General features: G+C 44.7%; 2 protein-coding genes across 9 annotated transcripts in view; one reads left to right on the top strand and one right to left on the bottom strand.

Moving 5' to 3' along the window:
* Nucleotides 1-3,392, bottom strand: part of primpol (primase and polymerase (DNA-directed)) — a 36,770-nt gene extending 33,378 nt beyond the window's left edge. The window contains exons 1-2 of one of the 5 annotated variants that reach the window (XM_068029391.1): nucleotides 3,243-3,392; nucleotides 52-232 (exon numbers count right to left, since the gene is read on the bottom strand). In XM_068029391.1, coding sequence (XP_067885492.1) covers nucleotides 52-232; nucleotides 3,243-3,334 — 273 coding nt within the window. In that variant the 5' untranslated portion in view covers nucleotides 3,335-3,392. Of the gene's footprint in view, nucleotides 1-51; nucleotides 268-962; nucleotides 982-3,046 lie in introns of those variants that run through there. The other 4 variants (XM_068029392.1, XM_068029394.1, XM_068029393.1 and 1 more) reach the window with 4 other exon arrangements.
* A 56-nt stretch (nucleotides 3,393-3,448) lies between these two features.
* The window catches only part of casp3b (caspase 3, apoptosis-related cysteine peptidase b), a 72,195-nt gene continuing 58,047 nt past the window's right edge, over nucleotides 3,449-17,596 (top strand). Inside the window, exons 1-2 of one of the 4 annotated variants that reach the window (XM_068029387.1) lie at nucleotides 3,449-3,556; nucleotides 4,735-4,878. The gene's annotated coding sequence lies outside the window, so the exon portion shown is untranslated. Of the gene's footprint in view, nucleotides 3,557-3,894; nucleotides 3,988-4,734; nucleotides 4,879-17,596 lie in introns of those variants that run through there. The other 3 variants (XM_068029388.1, XM_068029389.1, XM_068029390.1) reach the window with 3 other exon arrangements.

Here is a 17,596-nt window from a genome sequence, read left to right as displayed (position 1 = left end):
CAACAAATCTCGATTCACATTTCTGAAACATAGCAATATATTTTACTTTACCTCCTTACAGCTCTTGGAAAAATTAAAAGCTTGATGCTGACGATGAAACAACTTCCAAATCGATGGTGGTTGCCAAGGTTTCGAAAGTTTAGGCTTGTAAGTCGGGCTGATGGGGTGTTTTTGATAGCTGCTGGCTAAAGTTTCAATGTCCTTTACCCTCTTCTGCCAGTTCTTCTTCATTCTCCAGAGAAAAGTGAAGACATTAGCTGAAGTTTTCTAAAAATCACAAGAAAATTTAGGAACTGGAAAATCCAACAAACATCCCTTCTTGATCTCATAGCCCAACTATTTACTTTCTCAAGGAACATATCTAATTACCTTTTAAACCCATTTCCCTTTATTAAGTATTCCATAAGTGTTACACTGGTTCCAAAATTTGCCCTCCTTCCCTTCTTATTCCTAATATACTAATTTCTAATCTGTAATTCCTAATATTTACAACATGCATCATAGTGAACAATTTGTGTGGATTATTCTTTAGTGAGAAGCAAAGGAAACTACACATCCCAGAGACGCATGCTGGAATGAGTGAAGTTTAAAAGAAAAGCGGGAGGAAAATAAAAGGAAAAAGGAAGAGTAAAAGGAGGGAAACAAAACAAAATTAGCATGAGAATTGAAAGAAAGCAGAAAAAATAGTTCAATGCACCAAAAGATCACCTGTTAGATATGTGACAAAAGCCATTCAGCATATTTTATTCTATTCATCCAGAAAGATCCTGCAGTCCTTCTCATCACAGAATCCAACAGCTTCTTAAATGATTCCAAAATTTTCACCTCCACTATCCTATACAGAAGTCTTTCCCACATGTTGATCACTGTCTGAAGCAAAATCTTTTCACATTGTTCATTAGTTTGATCCCAAGCCCCATCCTAACTCTGATGTCTAAGTTGCAATATTGTTCTGAATTTACCTTTTCTATACAGTATTTTATCGTATATAGTTCTTTAAGGTGTCCTATCAATCCTCTCCTTCAATTAGTCTTCTGATGCTAGGGATTAAATTTATGAATGTTCTGGACACTGTCGCCAGGGCCTGAAAGTCTCCTTTGTCTCAGTAACCAAAACTGGATACAGTCTGACCAAAGCACTGTACAGTTTAAGCATGATTTCCCCCACTTTGTATACTACTGATTTAGCAAGATAGTTCAGCATTTTATTTGCTTTATTGATTGCTGTTATGGGCAATTGGACATGTTGGACATTGACCCCAAATCTCTTTCAACTTGACCCTTAGTTATTTTACCATTAAAAAAAAACTTGAATTTATACAGAGCCTTTCACAACCACAGAACGCTCAAAGCGCTTCATAGCCAATGAAGTATTTTGAAGCGTGGTCACTGTAGGAAACGTGGCACAATAAGCTGCCACAAGCAGCAATGTGATAATGACCTGGTAATCTGTTTTTGTAATGTTGATTGAGGGATAAATATTGGCCAGGACACCTGGCATAACTCCCCTGATCTACCGCAAAATAGAGTCATGGGATCTCTTAGGTCCACTCAAAAGGATAGACAGGGCTTCAGTTTAATGCCTCACAGAAAGACAGCACCTCTAACAGTGTAGCACTCCCTCAGTGCCGCACTGGTGTGACAGCCTTCATTTTTGTGCTTTGTGATTTTTGTCATTAGTTAGGTCACCCAGTTTTCGTTCTGACATACATTACTTTACTCTTTTTAAGTTTAAGTTTAAGGGATATGAGCATCGCTGGCAAGGCCAGCATTTAATGACCATCACTTGGTCAAGTTCCACCCACTTACATGTTTTGTAGTGGAGAGGAAAGGGTTCAAGGGAGGAACTATATGCTATTATCTCAGGTCTCTCAGAAGCATCCCAGAGCATTGTACAAATAATGAATTCCGAGTTTGGCTATCATGTACAGATTTAACCGGTTTGCATTCAACTCCTGAAACCAAGAAGGAATTTGCATTGATAAAGAACCTTCCATATCTTCAGGAATTCCCGGATCATTTCACAGCCAATGAATTACTTTTGAAGAGTAGTCACTATTATTATTATGTAGACAAACACAGCAAGATCCACAAACTGAAATAAGCAGCCAGTTAATTGGTTCTGGTTGATAAATGTTGGAGGTGCGGCAGTGAGGATGATATGAACCTAGATAGGACATAGATAGGCAAGCACCGTGGGCAGACAGGTGGCAGATGAAATTTAATACTGACAAGTGTGAGGTGATGCATTTGGCTGAAGAAATAGGGAGAGGCAATATATACTTAATGGCACAGCTTTTAAAGAGTGTTCAGGAACAGAGGGACCTGGGGATGCATGTGCATCAATCTTTGAAGGCAGCAGTACATATCGAGAGTGGTTAGTAAAGCGTATGGGAACTTGGACTTCATAAACAGAGGCATTGAGTTAGGCCCCAACTGGAGTATTGTGTCCATTTCTGGTCACCACACTTCAGGAAGGATGTGAGGGTCCTTGAGAAGGTGCAGGGGAGATTTACCAGGATGAGTTCCAGGGATGGAGGATTTTAGTTACAAGGTTAGTTTGGAAAAGCTCGGTTTGTTCTCCTTACAGCAAAGGAGATTGCGGGGAGATTTAATAGAAGTGTACAAGATTATGACAGTTAAACAAGGAAAAACTGTTCCCATTAATAAATAGTACAAGGACTAGGGGACACAGATTGAAAGTTTCGGGCAGGAGGTGCAGGGAAGCACTTTTTTTTTTAAATGCAGCAAGTAGAAATGACCTGGAACACGCTGCCCACAAGGGCAGTGGAAGCAGAGTCAATCAATGACTTCAAGAGGAATTTGGATGACCACTTGAGCGAAATAGACTTGCATGGCTACAGGGATCGGGTGGGAGACTGGGACTGACTACATAGTTCCATGGAGAGCTGGCATGGATTTGATGCCTCTAATACACAAGGTCATGAATGTGATTTAGAAACAGTGGAAAACCACTTGTTGGGTGTCTCCAATAGGGTCCCCTTGTTCTGAACGGAGTTCAGCAGTTCTGATGAAGGGTCACTGACCTGAAACGTTAACTCTGCTTCTCTCTCCACAGATGCTGCCAGACCTGCTGAGTATTTTCCAGCGCTTTTTGTTTTTATTTTGTTCCAATTCAAACTGAAACTTGGCGATGGGAAGAATCACAGGAATGTTGATTCTGTACTCTTCGCTAAATTATAAACGACATACATTTCAGTCAGTAGGGTGTGAGATACTCACTTAGATACTCCCGTTAAAATTAAAAACAATCTCAATTGCGTTTCCAGCCCGCTCACAAATAAAACTTTCAACTGAGCGCGAAAGCGGGGCATGAACACGGTGCCTGTTGGGAGTTGTAGTTCGAGGAGGATGCCTTCCCGCCATGGGCGGCGCCTGGGCCCGGGGGAGAGGAAGGAGGGGGGGCGGAGTAGAGGGGTGTGGGGAGACCGCCGCGCCTGCGCGGGCAGTTGGTGCCGTCACAAAGGAATGATGTCACTGACGAATCTGCTCGAGCAAGAATAGAGACGGAGCGGGTGAAGGCGAGTGTGTCTCAGGTGGTTGTTTCTTTTTAGAAAAGCGGGCTGGGGATGGATGGATGAATGAATGATTGATTGATTTATCTTCTCCCATCAATAAACATTAATTGCTAATTGGTTAGTGCGAACGGACGCAGTCGAGATGTGCGGTGTTTGCCCTGGAGTTTTTAACCCCCCCTCTCTCCTTAGAAATGGGTGTTGGACATTGGCTTTGTAGGAGTCAGGAGCGGCTGATTCCCCACAAACCCGTACCCGATCGGCAGCAGCCTCCTGTCTTCCCAATCCGTTGTTGCCCTATGCGGTTGTCAGTGTGGGTTTAAAAACCCGGGCTGGTTCACCACCTCCGCTGTGAGGTGTTGTATTTGCCAAACTGTATTGCAACAGTGATGTACTTCATTGGCTGTAAAGTACTTTGAGAAGTCCGGTGGCCTTGGAAGGCATTGTATAATGTAAGGCTTTTTCAGTTTCCCAGTGAAAGTTGTTGGGATAGTTACTAAAGTGAGAGGGGAGGATCATCAGTTGCTAGTTAGCGAAAGCAGTATTCATGTTTTACGCTTATTTGTATTTTTTTCAAGTTTCCCAAAATTAAAAGCGGCCCTCGGGGTCGGGGAGCCGGAAGGTTTATGATTGGTTTAACTTTGCAAAATTTGCACCAGAAGTATTGATAAAGGGAAAGGTTCTCAGAGCGAGTTCCGGTCAGGTATTTATTTACCTGTCTGTTCACGCCATCCCTTGTCGAATGCGAAACTAAAACCCTGTACATTCGCCTCGATTATGCTTACAGAGGAAAATGTAATGAAGGGAATCTAACCTATTGGGACTTTGAAATGTGTTTTAAAATATTATAGTTTCAGGACTTTATTGTCGAGTTGTTTTGATTGGTCATACCCACGATTAAAACAAGTGTACCATGCAATCGCTTTGTATTGAGAAGTTGGTAGAATTAGTGAGCATTTTGTGCTTGTCCTGTCTTGGTACTGTTTTGGCTGGGTAAGCATAAGTGACCTCTTCTCTCCCAAAAAGAAGGCACCCCTAATAATGCCAATTGTGTGGCCTGGGCAATCTAGAAGGTGTCTTGTGCCTTGGGGTGTTTGATTCCAGGTGTTGTATAAATATAAATTGTTCTTGCAGACATAATGCATGCAGAGTTCTAAAAATGGTTTTCTGGTACTTAAAGTATTTGTTTCCTACTGCAGGTGAAGGACGTTGTGGAAGTGCCAGTTGATTCAAATATTTGCTAGGAGTAGAAGAGGGTTAGCCTTGTCACAAAAAAAAATCATTAAAGGTTACGCAAGAGAGAAGGAAAGGAGGACAAGTCGTTAAACGGAACTAGCGTATAGGTAAGACAAAACATTGATTTGAAAGGCTTACTATGAGACAGGAGGGATATTGAGAGTATTAGAGCTCATGATGCAACCAGTGCAGCTCTCATAGGTTCATATGCATTCATTAACATCGATACTGATGAAGTCATTTCCCATGTGGCCCTGGAGAAGTGAGGTTACCTCATCTTTATTGATGGATGAGGTAAAGCATAGCTGAATAATGTGAACTAAACAATCCTTAGATGCAAAATTTGATGCAGTCTTTTATTAATCTGGAGAATAAGTTCAATTATTTCATTACATATTATGGAATTTAGGTGCTGAGCGTTCCAGATTACAGTATGTGTTCATGTATGTGTGTGTCTTAAAGAAGGACAGGGAGTTGGAAAAGTTTAGGGAGGGAATTTGAGTATAAGGCCTGTGTTACTAAATGATGCAGCTGTACAAAACTCTGGTGAGGCCGCACCTTGAGTATTGCGTGCAATTCTGGTCACCGCATTATAGGAAGGATGTGGAAGCTTTGGAAAGGGTGCAGAGGAGATTTACTAGGATGTTGCCTGGTATGGAGGGAAGGTCTTACGAGGAAAGGCTGAGGGACTTGGGGTTGTTTTCGTTAGAGAGAAGGAGGAGGAGAGGTGACTTAATAGAGACATACAAGATAATCAGAGGGTTAGATAGGGTGGATAGTGAGAGTCTTTTTCCTCGGATGATGATGGCAAACACGAGGGGACATAGCTTTAAGTTGAGGGGTGAAAGATATAGGACAGATGTCAGAGGTAGTTTCTTTACTTAGAGAGTAGTAGGGGCGTGGAACGCCCTGCCTGCAACAGTAGTAGACTCGCCAACTTTAAGGGCATTTAAGTGGTCATTGGATAGACATATGGATGAAAATGGAATAGTGTAGGTCAGATGGTTTCACAGGTCGGTGCAACATCGAGGGCCGAAGGGCCTGTATTGCGCTGTAATGTTGTAATTCTAAAAAAAAAATTCATGCTGGAGCAAAGTGAGGGGGCATAAGAATATGACCTACGTTCTGATTTATTGATACATGTGTGTGGATAAATCAAGTGTATTTTGAAATTTTGTTACCATATTTTTTATTCACCATATTTTATACATTTTATACACTTCAGTTATATATTTATATACATTATGAATCCTAGTGATCACATGGACGAGGTTTTAGTTTTGAGATTATGTAATGTAACCTCTTACCTTTTGTTATGGCTGAAAACAATATTCACCCTTAATAATTTCACTTATAAGACAATGAAAGATGCAGACCCTTTCCCAGAAACCAAATGATCCCCAGAGTTCAGATTCCTGGAAATCATGTCTCCTCTGTCTGCAGTGATAAAGCAGGATTCCTGGAAATCACGCAACCGTAATTCCTGTAAAACATGTGACCCCTTATCTCTAGAGAACAAAGGGACCGTTTAGTAGATGGTGCTGCCTTAGGTGTCTGTCACTTTAAGAAACCAATAACAGAGTGATCACATGCACCTGAGACCAATCAAAAGAAGTAGGGAGGGTCATTCAGTAAGGGGTGTAAACTTCCAAGAAAGAGTTAAGATACTATGTCGCGTAGCATTTGGCACACAGCTTTACTGAAGAAAGAAAAGTAAGAAGAGACCAGAACTAGTGTTAATCTGTGTCCAAGTGCTACGAGGAGTAAAGGCCGTGTGCGACTCGTAAACTATCGCTTGGTTAAGTATAATTTTGTAACTTCATAAATCATCTTAATTTGTTGCACTGGAATAAATGATGTCTTCAAATAAGGTTCAGAACCTTTACGGGGGGAATGCACAAGAGTTGGAGGAATGGAGAGAGTGTCATTTATTTCTAACATAGAAGGAGGCCATTCGGCCCATTGAGTCCATGCCGGCTCTCCACAGCAATATAGTCAGTCCGGAAATACAACAATACAGTCAGATCGGAACACCTCTGTTCTGTCCGAAAGCATAACCCTGAGCTTCTGGTTGCTTGCCATTTCAACAGTCGCTTCCCCACCCGCACACCCGTCCCCCCGCTCTCATGCTCACATCTCTGTCCTGGGATTGCCGCAGTGTTCCAGTGAACATCGACGCAAGCTCGAGGAACAGCATCTCAGTTACCGATTAGGCACGCTACAGCCTGCCAGACTGAACATTGAGTTCAGTCATTTCAGAGCATGACGGGCCACCCATTTTACTTTTATGTTTAGTTATTTTTTTCCTTTTTTTTGTGTTTATTTTATTTTATCTTAGTTTGTTCAGTTTGCCTACCTGTTTTTTTCATGTTTGTGCTTGTGGCTATTCAGTTTTCAGTCCATTAACACCCTATCTGTACTAATGCTTTGTCTTTCAACATGCCATTAACATATTGTTTGCCTTTTCTCTGTGACCTTCTGGTCGGTTATTCTCTGTGACTTTGTCCTATCTACACCTTCTCCTTTGTTATCTCTTGCCCCATCCCTGCTTTGTTTGCTTAAAACCTTTCACATTTCTAATATCTGCTAGTTCTGAAGAAGGGTCACTGACCTGAAACGTTAACTCTGCTTCTCTCTCCACAGATGCTGCCAGATCTGTTGAGTATTTCCAGCATTTCTTATTTTTGTTAATATAGTCAGTCCCACTCCACTGCTCGATCCCCATGGCCCTGCAAGTCTATTTCCTTCAAGTGCCCATCCAGTTTCCTTTTGAAATCATTGCCTCCGTTTCTACCAGCCTTGTGGGCAGAGTTTCAGGTCATTACAGTTTGCTGTGTAAACCAAAAAATTCTATCCCTCATTCCTCCTGAATCTCTTGCCCAAAACCTTCAATCTGTGTCCTCCGGTCCTTGTACCAATGGTCAATGGGAACAGTTCGTCCTTGTCTGACTTATTTTCGTCTGTCATAATCTTGTACACCTCTATCAAATCTCTCCTCAATCTCCTTTGCTCCAGGGAGAACAATCTGCTTTTCCAACCTAACCTTGTAATTAACTCCCCATTGCTGGAACCATTCTGGTAAATCTCCTCTGCACCCTTTCAAGGACTTTCTCATCCTTCCTGGCGTGTGGTGACTAGAACTCAATCCAATACTCCAGTTGGGGCCAAACCAGAGCTTTGTAAGGATTCAGCACAACTTCCCTGCTTGATTTCTTTGATTAATGAAGGAAGGGCAGTGGATGTTGTCTATATGGACTTCAGTAAAGCCTTTGACAAGGTCCCTCATGGCAGACTGGTACAAAAGGTGAAGTCACACGGGATCAGAGGTGACCTGGCAAGATGGATACAGAACCTGCTCGGTCATAGAAGGCAGAGGGTAGCAGTGGAAGGGTGCTTTTCTGAATGGAGGGCTGTGACTAGTGGTGTTCTGCAGGGATCAATGCTGGAACCTTTGCTGTTTGTAGTATATATAAATGATTTGGAGGAAAATGTAGCTGGTCTGATTAGTAAGTTTGTGGACGACACAAAGGTTGGTGGAGTTGCAGATAATGAGGATTGTCAGAGGATACAGCAGGATATAGATCGGTTGGAGACTTGGGCGGAGAAATGGCAGATGGAGTGTAATCCGGACAATTGTGAGGTAACGCATTTTGGAAGATCAAATACAGGTGGGAAGTATACAGTAAATGGCAGAACCCTTAGGAGTATTGACAGAGAGATCTGGGTGTACAGGCCTGTTCCTGTGCTGTACTGTTCTTTGTTCTTTGTACTCTATGCTTCTATTTATGAAACCCAAGATCCCATATGCTTTGCTAACCACACTCCCAATATGTCCTGCCACCTTCAAAGATGGATGCACATGCACCTCCGGTCCCTCTGTTCCTGCACACTATTTAGAACTGTACTATTAAGTATATATGGTCTATCCTTATTCCTCCAGCCAAAATGCGTCACCTCACACTTGTCAGTATTGAATTCTATCTGCCACCTCTCTTGCCCATTCTGCAAGCCTATCTATATATCCTATTGCAGGAGGTTCGTATCATCCTCACTGTTTCACTCCTTCAAGTTTGACATCATTGACTAATTTTGAAATTCTACTCTGTTCCAAGATCTTGGTCATTTATACATAGGGGGAAAAAAAGGCTGTGGTCCTAGTACTGACCCTTGGGGAACACCATTGTCTGCCCTCTTCCAGTCTGAACAACCATTTACTATGACTTGCTGTTTTCTGTCCTTAAGCCATTTTTTTAACCAATTGAACACTGACTCCTATTCCACGAGCCTCAATTTTGTTAACCAGCCTTTTATGTGGTACTTTATCAAATGCTTTCTTAAAATTCATATAGATAACATTCACTGAATTCCCTTCATCAAACTTCTCTGTGACCTTGAAAAATTCAATTAGATTAGTCCAAGCATGATCTGCCCCTCAAATCCGTGCTGGCTATTATTAGTTAACTCAAACCTCTTTAAGTGCCTGTTGATTTTTTTTCCCCTGATTGTTCTTACAACTTTACCCACCACTGATGTTAAACTAACTAGCCAGTAGTTGCTAGGACTGCCCTTACACCCTTTCTTGAATAAGGGTGTCACATTTGCCACTCTCCAATCCTCTGGCACCTCCCCATATCTAGAGAAAATTGAAAGATTATGGCAAGCTTTTCCACTATCTCTGCCTCCACTTCCTTTAACAACCTAAAATGCAAGCTGTCTGGACAAAGCGATTTATCTGCCCAAAGCATCGACAGCATTTTGGATGGAGAACATACTGATCAAAGAGGTTCTCCTGAATATAATCCTCCTCCTTCAATTTTTACCCTATCCTTTGTTACTCTCCTACTTATGTTTTGTCAGATATCTCTTCCTTAGTAAACACCAACACAAAATACTCATTATGTATTCTAGCCTTGCCCTGTGCCTCTAAGCATATATTACCCTCTTTGTCCCTAATAGACCCCACTCCGTCTCTTACTACCCACTTACTATTTACATGCCAGTAGAATATTTTTGGGTTATGTATGTTGACTGATATTCTATTCACATAATTCTCTCTTCGCCAGTTTTATTTTCCTCTTCACGTTCCCTCTCCACTTGTATTTGGCCTGGTTCGCACTTGGAAGAATTCACCTGACATGCAACATACGCTCTTTTTTTATTTCATCATAAGTTCTATCTCCCTCATCATCCAAGGAGCCCTGTTGTTGGTTTACCTATGGTTAGCCCTTGTTAGACTATACTGAGCCTGAATCTGAAGCATCTCTTCCATTGTTCCGTTACTGTTTTTTCTGTCTGTCTTTGGTTCTATTTTATCCTAGATCCCTTCTCAACGCATTGAAATTGGCCCTCTTCCAATCTAGACATTCTAACTTGTATCGTTCCTTGCTTTTCTGCATTATGCTGTGATCACTGTTACCCAAATGTTCCTCCAGAGTCACTTGGTCCACTTGGCCCATCTCACTTCCCAGCACTAGATCCAGAAATGCCCCCTTTCAAGTTGGGCTGAAAAGATACTGATCAAGGAGGTCTCCTGAACACAATCCAGAAATACCTCAGCCTTCTTTCTCTTTAACATTATCCCAATCGATATTTGGGTAATTAAAGTCTCCCAATTGACCTCCAACAACCTGACAACATTCCAGCAATAGTACTGAAGACCTGTGCTCCAGAACTTGCTTTGCCCCTTGCCAAGCTATTCCAGTACAGCTACAACATTGCCATCTACCTGGCATTATGGAAAATTGCCTAGATATGTCCTGTACATAAAAAGCAGGACAAATCCAACCTGGACAATTACCGCCCCATCAGGCTACTCTTGATCATCAGTAAAATGATGGAAGGTGTCGTAGACAGTGCAATCAAGCAGCACTTGTTTAGCAATAACCTGCTTAGTGATGCTCAATTTGGGTTCCGCCAGGGACACTCAGCTCCTGACATCATTACAGCCTTGGTTCAAACGTACACAAAAGAGCTGAACTCGAGATGAGGTGAGAGTGACTGCCCTTGACATCAAGGCAGCATTTCAGTATGGCATCAAGGAGCCCTAGCAAAACTGAGGTCAATGGGAATCGGGGAAAACACTTCGCTGGTTGGAGTCATACCTAGAGCAAAGGAAGGTGGTTGTTGGAGGTCAATCATCTGAGCTCCAGGACATCCCTGCAAGAGTTCCTCAGGGTTGTATCCTAGGCCCAACCATCTTCAGCTGCTTCATCAATGAGCTTCCTTCAATCATAAGGTCAGAAGTGAGGATAGTCGCTGATGATTGCACAATGTTCAGCACCATTCGCGACTCCTCAGATATTGAAGCAGTCCGTGTAGAAATGCAGCAAGACTTGGACAATATCCAGGCTTGGGCTGATAAATGGCAAGTAGCATTCACGCCACACAAGTGCCAGGCAATGAGTATCTCAAACAAGAGAGAATATAACTGTTGGATCCCATTAGTTACACAAAGAGAGACGAAGTCCGACTGTAGCTTTCAGAAACTTTATTGCAGTACTTCTTGGTTACATTATCAGCAAAGCAAACAACAACAACACCTGGGCTCGTCTCTCCTCTCCCTTCCCCTGCCTGAGCAGGGAAATCAAGCCTTTTCTTATAGTTCTTCATACACATCAATGACACCCCCTTTATGTTCCCAATTGTTTAACAAACTTTGCAGTTTCTTAGTGTCATGGCCTGATTGGGGTACTGCCTTGTCACCTTCCCCTCTAGCAGTTTCTCATCCCCCCCCCCTATCTCCTTGGACCGTTGGGCTGATTGCTATACAATGGGCTACTATTATACAGCCTACAGCTGTCTTGTTAGTTTTTGCTTGTTGGTCTACTTCTACTGATAAGCTGTCTGTGCAGCCCTGAAACTATGAAGTCATTTCTGATAAGCTGTCTCTGCGGCTCTGAGGTTAGTTTGTTAGTAGTACATGATTGATTAATTATTTCACCTTAAATGTCCCCATATAGTACTGAAGACCTGTGCTCCAGAACTTTCCGCGCCCCTAGCCAAGCTGTTCCAGTACAGCTACAACACTGGCATCTACCCTGCAATGTGGAAAATTGCCCAGGTATGTCCTGTACACAAAAAGCAGGACAAATCCAACCCGGCCAACTACCGCCCCATTAGCCTACTCTCAATCATCAGTAAAGTGATGGAAGGTGTCATCAACAGTGCCATCAAGCGGCACTTGCTTAGCAACAACCTGCTCACTAATGCTCAGTTTGGGTTCCGCCAGGGCCACTCAGCTCCTGACCTCATTACAGCCTTGGTTCAAACATGGACAAAAAAGCTGAACTCGAGGTGAGGTGAGAGTGACTGCCTTTGACATCAAGGCAGCATTTGACCGAGTATGGCATCAAGGAGCCCTAGCAAAACTGAGGTCAATGGGAATCAAGGGGAAAACCCTCCGCTGGCTGGAGTCATACCTAGCGCAAAGGAAGATGGTTGTGGTTGGAGGTCAATCCAGGACATCACTGCAGGAGTTCCTCAGGGTAGTGTCCTAGGCCCAACCATTTTCAGCTGCTTCATCAATGACCTTCCTTCAATCATAAGTTCAGAAGTGGGAATGTTTGCTGATGATTGCACAATGTTCATCACCATTCGCAACTCCTCAGATACTGAAGCAGTCCGTGTAGAAATGCAGCAAGACCTGGACAATATCCAGGCTTGGGCTGATAAGTGGCAAGTAACATTCGCGCCACACAAGTGCCAGGCAATGACCATCTCCAACAAAAGAGAATCTAACCATCTCCCCTTGACATTCAATGGCATTACCATCGCTGAATCCCCCATTATCAACATCCTAGGGGCCGCCATTGACCGAAAATTGAACTGGAGTAGCCATATAAATACCGTGGCTACAAGAGCAGGTCAGAGGCTAGGAATCTTGAAGCGAGTAACTCACCTCCTAACTCCCCAAAGCCTGTCCACAATCTGTAAGGCACAAGTCAGGAGTATGATGGAATACTCTCCACTTGCCTGGATGGGTGCAGCTCCAACAACTCTCAACAAGCTCGACACCATCCAGGACAAAGCAGCCCGCTTGAAAGGCACCCCATCTACAAACATTCACTCCCTCCACCACCGACGCACAGTGGCAGCAGTGTGTACCATCTACAAGATACACTGCAGCAATGCACCAAGGCTCCTTTGACAGCACCTTCCAAACTCGCGACCTCTACTAACTAGAAGGACAAGGGCAGCAAATACATGGGAACACCACCACCTGCAAGTTCCCCTCCAAGTCTCACACCATCCTGACTTGGAACTATATCGCCGTTCCTTCACTGTCGCTGGGTCAAACTCCTGGAACTCCCTTCCTAACAGCACAGTGGGTGTACCTACCCCACATGGACTGCAGCGGTTCAAGTAGGCAGCTCACCACCACCTTCTCAAGGGCAATTAGGGATGGGCAATAAATGCTGGCCTGGCCAGCGACGCCCACATCCCGTGAATGAATATTTAAAAAAATTATTCTGTCCCCACAGTCCCCCCTTTGATTCTTCAAACACTTTTAAGAATCATTTAGATTTTAGATTTAGAGATACAGCACTGAAACAGGCCCTTCGGCCCACCGATTCTGTGCCGACCATTAACCACCCATTTATACTAATCCCATATTCCTACCACATCCCCACCTGTCCCTATATTCCCCTACCACCTACCTATACTAGGGGCAATTTATAATGGCCAATTTACCTATCAACCTGCAAGTCTTTTGGCTGTGGGAGGAAACCGGAGCACCCGGAGGAAACCCACGCAGACACAGGGAGAACTTGCAAACTCCACACAGGCAGTACCCAGAATTGAACCCGGGTCGCTGGAGCTGTGAGGCTGCGGTGCTAACCACTGCACCACTGTGCCGCCCCACTGTGATCCCACCAAGGTGCCTTTACTGGTGTCTACTTGTCTAGAAACAGCCTTCAACACCTGGAGGGGGTCACACTCAATACATTGCCTGCTTGTGCCACAGAAGGGGCCCGCGGGACCTCTGTAAAGGCATAAGCATTGCAGGGGCTTCAGTTACTTGTTTACAACAGCACTTAATAAGCAAAAACGTAAAATATAGAATTACAAGTCAAAAGTGAGCAACTACTCAAAATACATGCAAAGAAGATAATACAAATTCTAAACATATCAGCAATTAATAATTCAGCGTTCAATCACGGGTTACTCGTTTTAAATGAGAGGCGTGTATCCAGGCTTTCTTTCCTTCAACTTTAACTGCTGACTGGGTGGTCAGTAGTACTTGGAAAGGTCCCTTCCACTTGGCGCTCAAAGGTTCTTTGTGTATTTTCTTCACGTAGACCCGGACTCCCGGGATGATGTCGTGGCCTCCATCTGGTGGGTCACCCCAAGCTGCCGATACCTGTGGTGCGACGGGTTTCTCGGTGTCCCTTTGCCTCCATATGCCGTCGTCACATATCTTCATTCCTGCTTCTATCCAGGTCAATTTTTTCTCTTTGGAACATTCACTCTGCATCACTTGTAGGTCTTGTGTCAGATGGGACGCATTCAGTTTACATATTTGCGTCCGGGGGATCACCTTGTGAGACGGCTTCCTTGGCTGCCTTGTCGGCTAGGGCATTCCTCTTTGCCTGTATGGTGTTGTCTTTCGTATGGGCTTTACATTTCAATATGGATACCTTTTGTGGCAATTGCATCGCCTCCAGTAAGTCTCGGACCTCTTTCCCATTTCGAATAGGTGTACCAGCAGCAGTGAGAAATCCTCTTTTGCGCCACAACTGACCAAAGTCGTGAGCGACTCCAAAAGCAGACCGTGAGTCTGTGTAAATATTAGCTGTCTTCCCCTCTGCTATTCGACATGCTTCCGACAGGGCTCGCAGTTCGGCTTGTTGGGCCGATGTCCCTGAAGGATGGCATCTCGCTTCCACAACTTCATGTAAGGTTGTAACTGCCCATCCTGCTTTCCGTGTACCGTTGTCAACAAAGGATGAACCGTCTGTGAAAAGGATTAAATCTGGGTTGAGCAATGTTTCCTCTGCCGCTAGGGTTACCTCCTCTGTTTCTTCCATAATCTCCACACAATCATGTTCTTCTTCCTCCCTCTCTTCAGGCCACAGGAGCATAGTCGCCGGATTTACCGGGCTGGCCCGGACGATGTGGAGATTGGGAGCCTCTAGGACTGTTGTCCATCGGGTCCATCTGGCTGCTGTCACTTGGGATACTCTGTTCATAGATAGCAAAGTGTGGACTGTGTGCGGACACTTAATGGTTAACTTTTGATCTAACACCAGACCTGCAGTAGCCATCACCGCTTGGCATGTAGCTTCCATAGCTCTTAAACAACTGCCCCATCCTAGGGCGACGGTATCCAGTCTTTTCGAATAGTATCGGGGATTCCCAGGGCTGGCTCTGAGCACAAAGCCCTCTTTAAGTTTTCAAAAGCTTCTTGTTGTTCTTTGGTTAGGGTAACTGATTCTTTAGAGGCCTGCTTTCCCTTCAAGAGATCGGTTAATGGTTGAGCCAGCTGTGTGTAGGAGTCAATCCAGTTTCTGTTGAAGTTACACAAACCCAAAAAGGACCTAAGCTCCTGGATAGTGGTGGGCAGTTTGGCAGCTCGAATGGCAGCGGTCCTGTCCTGGGTGAGTTCTCTCTTTCCTTTTGAAATCTTTTGTCCCAGATACATGACCTCTCTTTCTGCTATCTGCGCTTTGTCGATACTGGCTTTGTGTCCTCTCTGATGAAGGTGGTCAAGCAGGGTACGCAGATCTTGTTCATGCTGTTCTTCTGTCTCAGAGGCTAACAGGATGTCGTCCACGTACTGGATGACCGTGGAGTACATGGAAGGTAACTCCCTCAAATGGTTTTGTAGGGCCATATGAAATACCGTGGGGCTGTTGTCGAAACCCTGCGGCAGGCGGGTCCAGGTGTACTGTTGTTGTTGTACAGTAAAGGCGAACCACGGTTGGACTTCGGGTGCCAGTGGCACCGACCAAAATCTGTTGGCCATATCGATAACAGAGAACCATTCGTGTTCTGGCTTCAGGGCATTAAATACCGTAGAGGGGTCAGCTACCAGAGGGGCCTTTTGATCAATACACTGGTTAGCATTTCTATAGTCGACAGTAAGCCGCCAGGTCCCGTTTGGCTTCCGTACTGGCCACACAGGGCTGTTTGAGGTACTGTGTGTTTTAACCAGCACGCCTCGCTCCTCTAGCTATCTAATTACAGGTAGGATCCCTGCAAAAGATGTTTGACTGATGGGGTATTGCTTAGTGCAGGGCGGAGCAGATCCCATAAACGTTGCCGGTTCCATCTGAAGTAGCCCACAATCGTTCTTATCCTGGGCCCATATTGGGTGCTCCCTCAGCTGCTCTTTCTTCAAACTTCTGATAGACCAAGTTACCTGACTGCCTTCGAAATGCAATGAGGAGTTCAGCTGAGTGAGCACGTCCATACCGAGGAGTGCTTGGTCCACCGGACCTACCCAGACTGGTGTTATCATTTCGTGCGGACCAAGACCAATGTGTACGGGCTGGGTCCTCTTAATTACCAACCCATGGCCCCCAGCTGCGTGAGCTCTTTTAGTCTTACCGTCCATCAGTAGGGCGTTTCCGTATTGTTGAGGTAGACACGTTAATTTGGCTCCGGTATCCAATAAGAAGTCAATGTCTTGATTGCCCACCCTCGCAGTTACGTACAATCCATCTTTTCTATTTTCTACTAGAGCTAGGAGAGGCGCCGAAAGGGCGAGGGAGGGCTCCTCTAGTTTTTTGTCGCATCGATTAAGGAGGACATCTCCTTCTGTTGCTGGGGCATCAACCGTTTGAACTTCTCAAAGAGGTCGTTGGCATCAGTGGAGGGAGCTGGTTTGGGTGCCGGGTTGCGTCCTTGGAGTCCTCTGCCTCGTCCTCTCGCTCTACACGCCTTAGCCCAATGGCCTTCCTTTCTGCAGTAATAACAGGGGCCGGGTCGCCTAACTTGTTCTTTGTGAGGCTCTTTCGGTACTAGATCGGAGCTTGACTCCCATATCCCTGTCCAGCTGAGCGCATCTGTCTATTAACTCTGAGTATTTCACTCTTACTGCATCCCACTCCGGTAGGGTGGCCTTCAGTACTTTGGATAGTTCTGGCTTTAGTCCATCAACAAAAGCGGTTTTTAAGGGTCCAAAACTGATGTCGTCCAGATCCTCTGGAGTAGGGTTTACTATCCCTGAGTATTCCACCCAGGTGGACCTAAACCTCTCTTCATACTCCTGCACTTCCTCCGAGTTCTTCTGCTGACAGGCTGCAACTTTGCCCTAGTCCGTTTTTGCAGGACAAAACTCTCGCAACCACTTGTTAATTGCAGTCCATCCGGCGTCAAGTAGTTGACCATCTTCACCCAAAGCAATTTGGACCTCTCCTTAGCTTTCGGCTCACCCGCCTGGGCACCATTACGGTCAGAACCTGTACCCCGTCCCATGGATGGAGATCGTAAATTCCCTTCAATCGTTCCAGCTGCTCCCACATTTTCAGACCCCCTTTCTTCGGGTTGGGCAATCTTGTGGACCACTTGTCGATTTTCTCAGGGGAAGCCGGGACGTGTGTCCAGTACGTGATGCACTGCAGCAACGCACCAAGGCTCCTTAGACAGCACCTTCCAAACCCATGACCTCTACCACTTAGAAGGACAAGGGCAGCAAATGCATGGGAACACCACCATCTGCAAGTTGCCCTCCAAGCCACACACCATCCTGACTTGGAACTATATCTCCGCTTCTTCACTGTCGCTGGATCAAAATCCTGGAACTCCCGCACTAACAGTACTGTGGGTGTATCTACCGCACATGGACTGCAGTGGTTCAAGAAGGCGGTTCACCCCCAATTT

This window comes from Heterodontus francisci, chromosome 4 (genome assembly GCF_036365525.1).
Source record: "Heterodontus francisci isolate sHetFra1 chromosome 4, sHetFra1.hap1, whole genome shotgun sequence".
In the NCBI taxonomy this organism is placed as follows: domain Eukaryota; kingdom Metazoa; phylum Chordata; class Chondrichthyes; order Heterodontiformes; family Heterodontidae; genus Heterodontus; species Heterodontus francisci.
The sequence above is the reverse complement of the archived record's forward strand: the minus strand, read 5'-3'. Positions and strand labels throughout refer to the sequence as shown.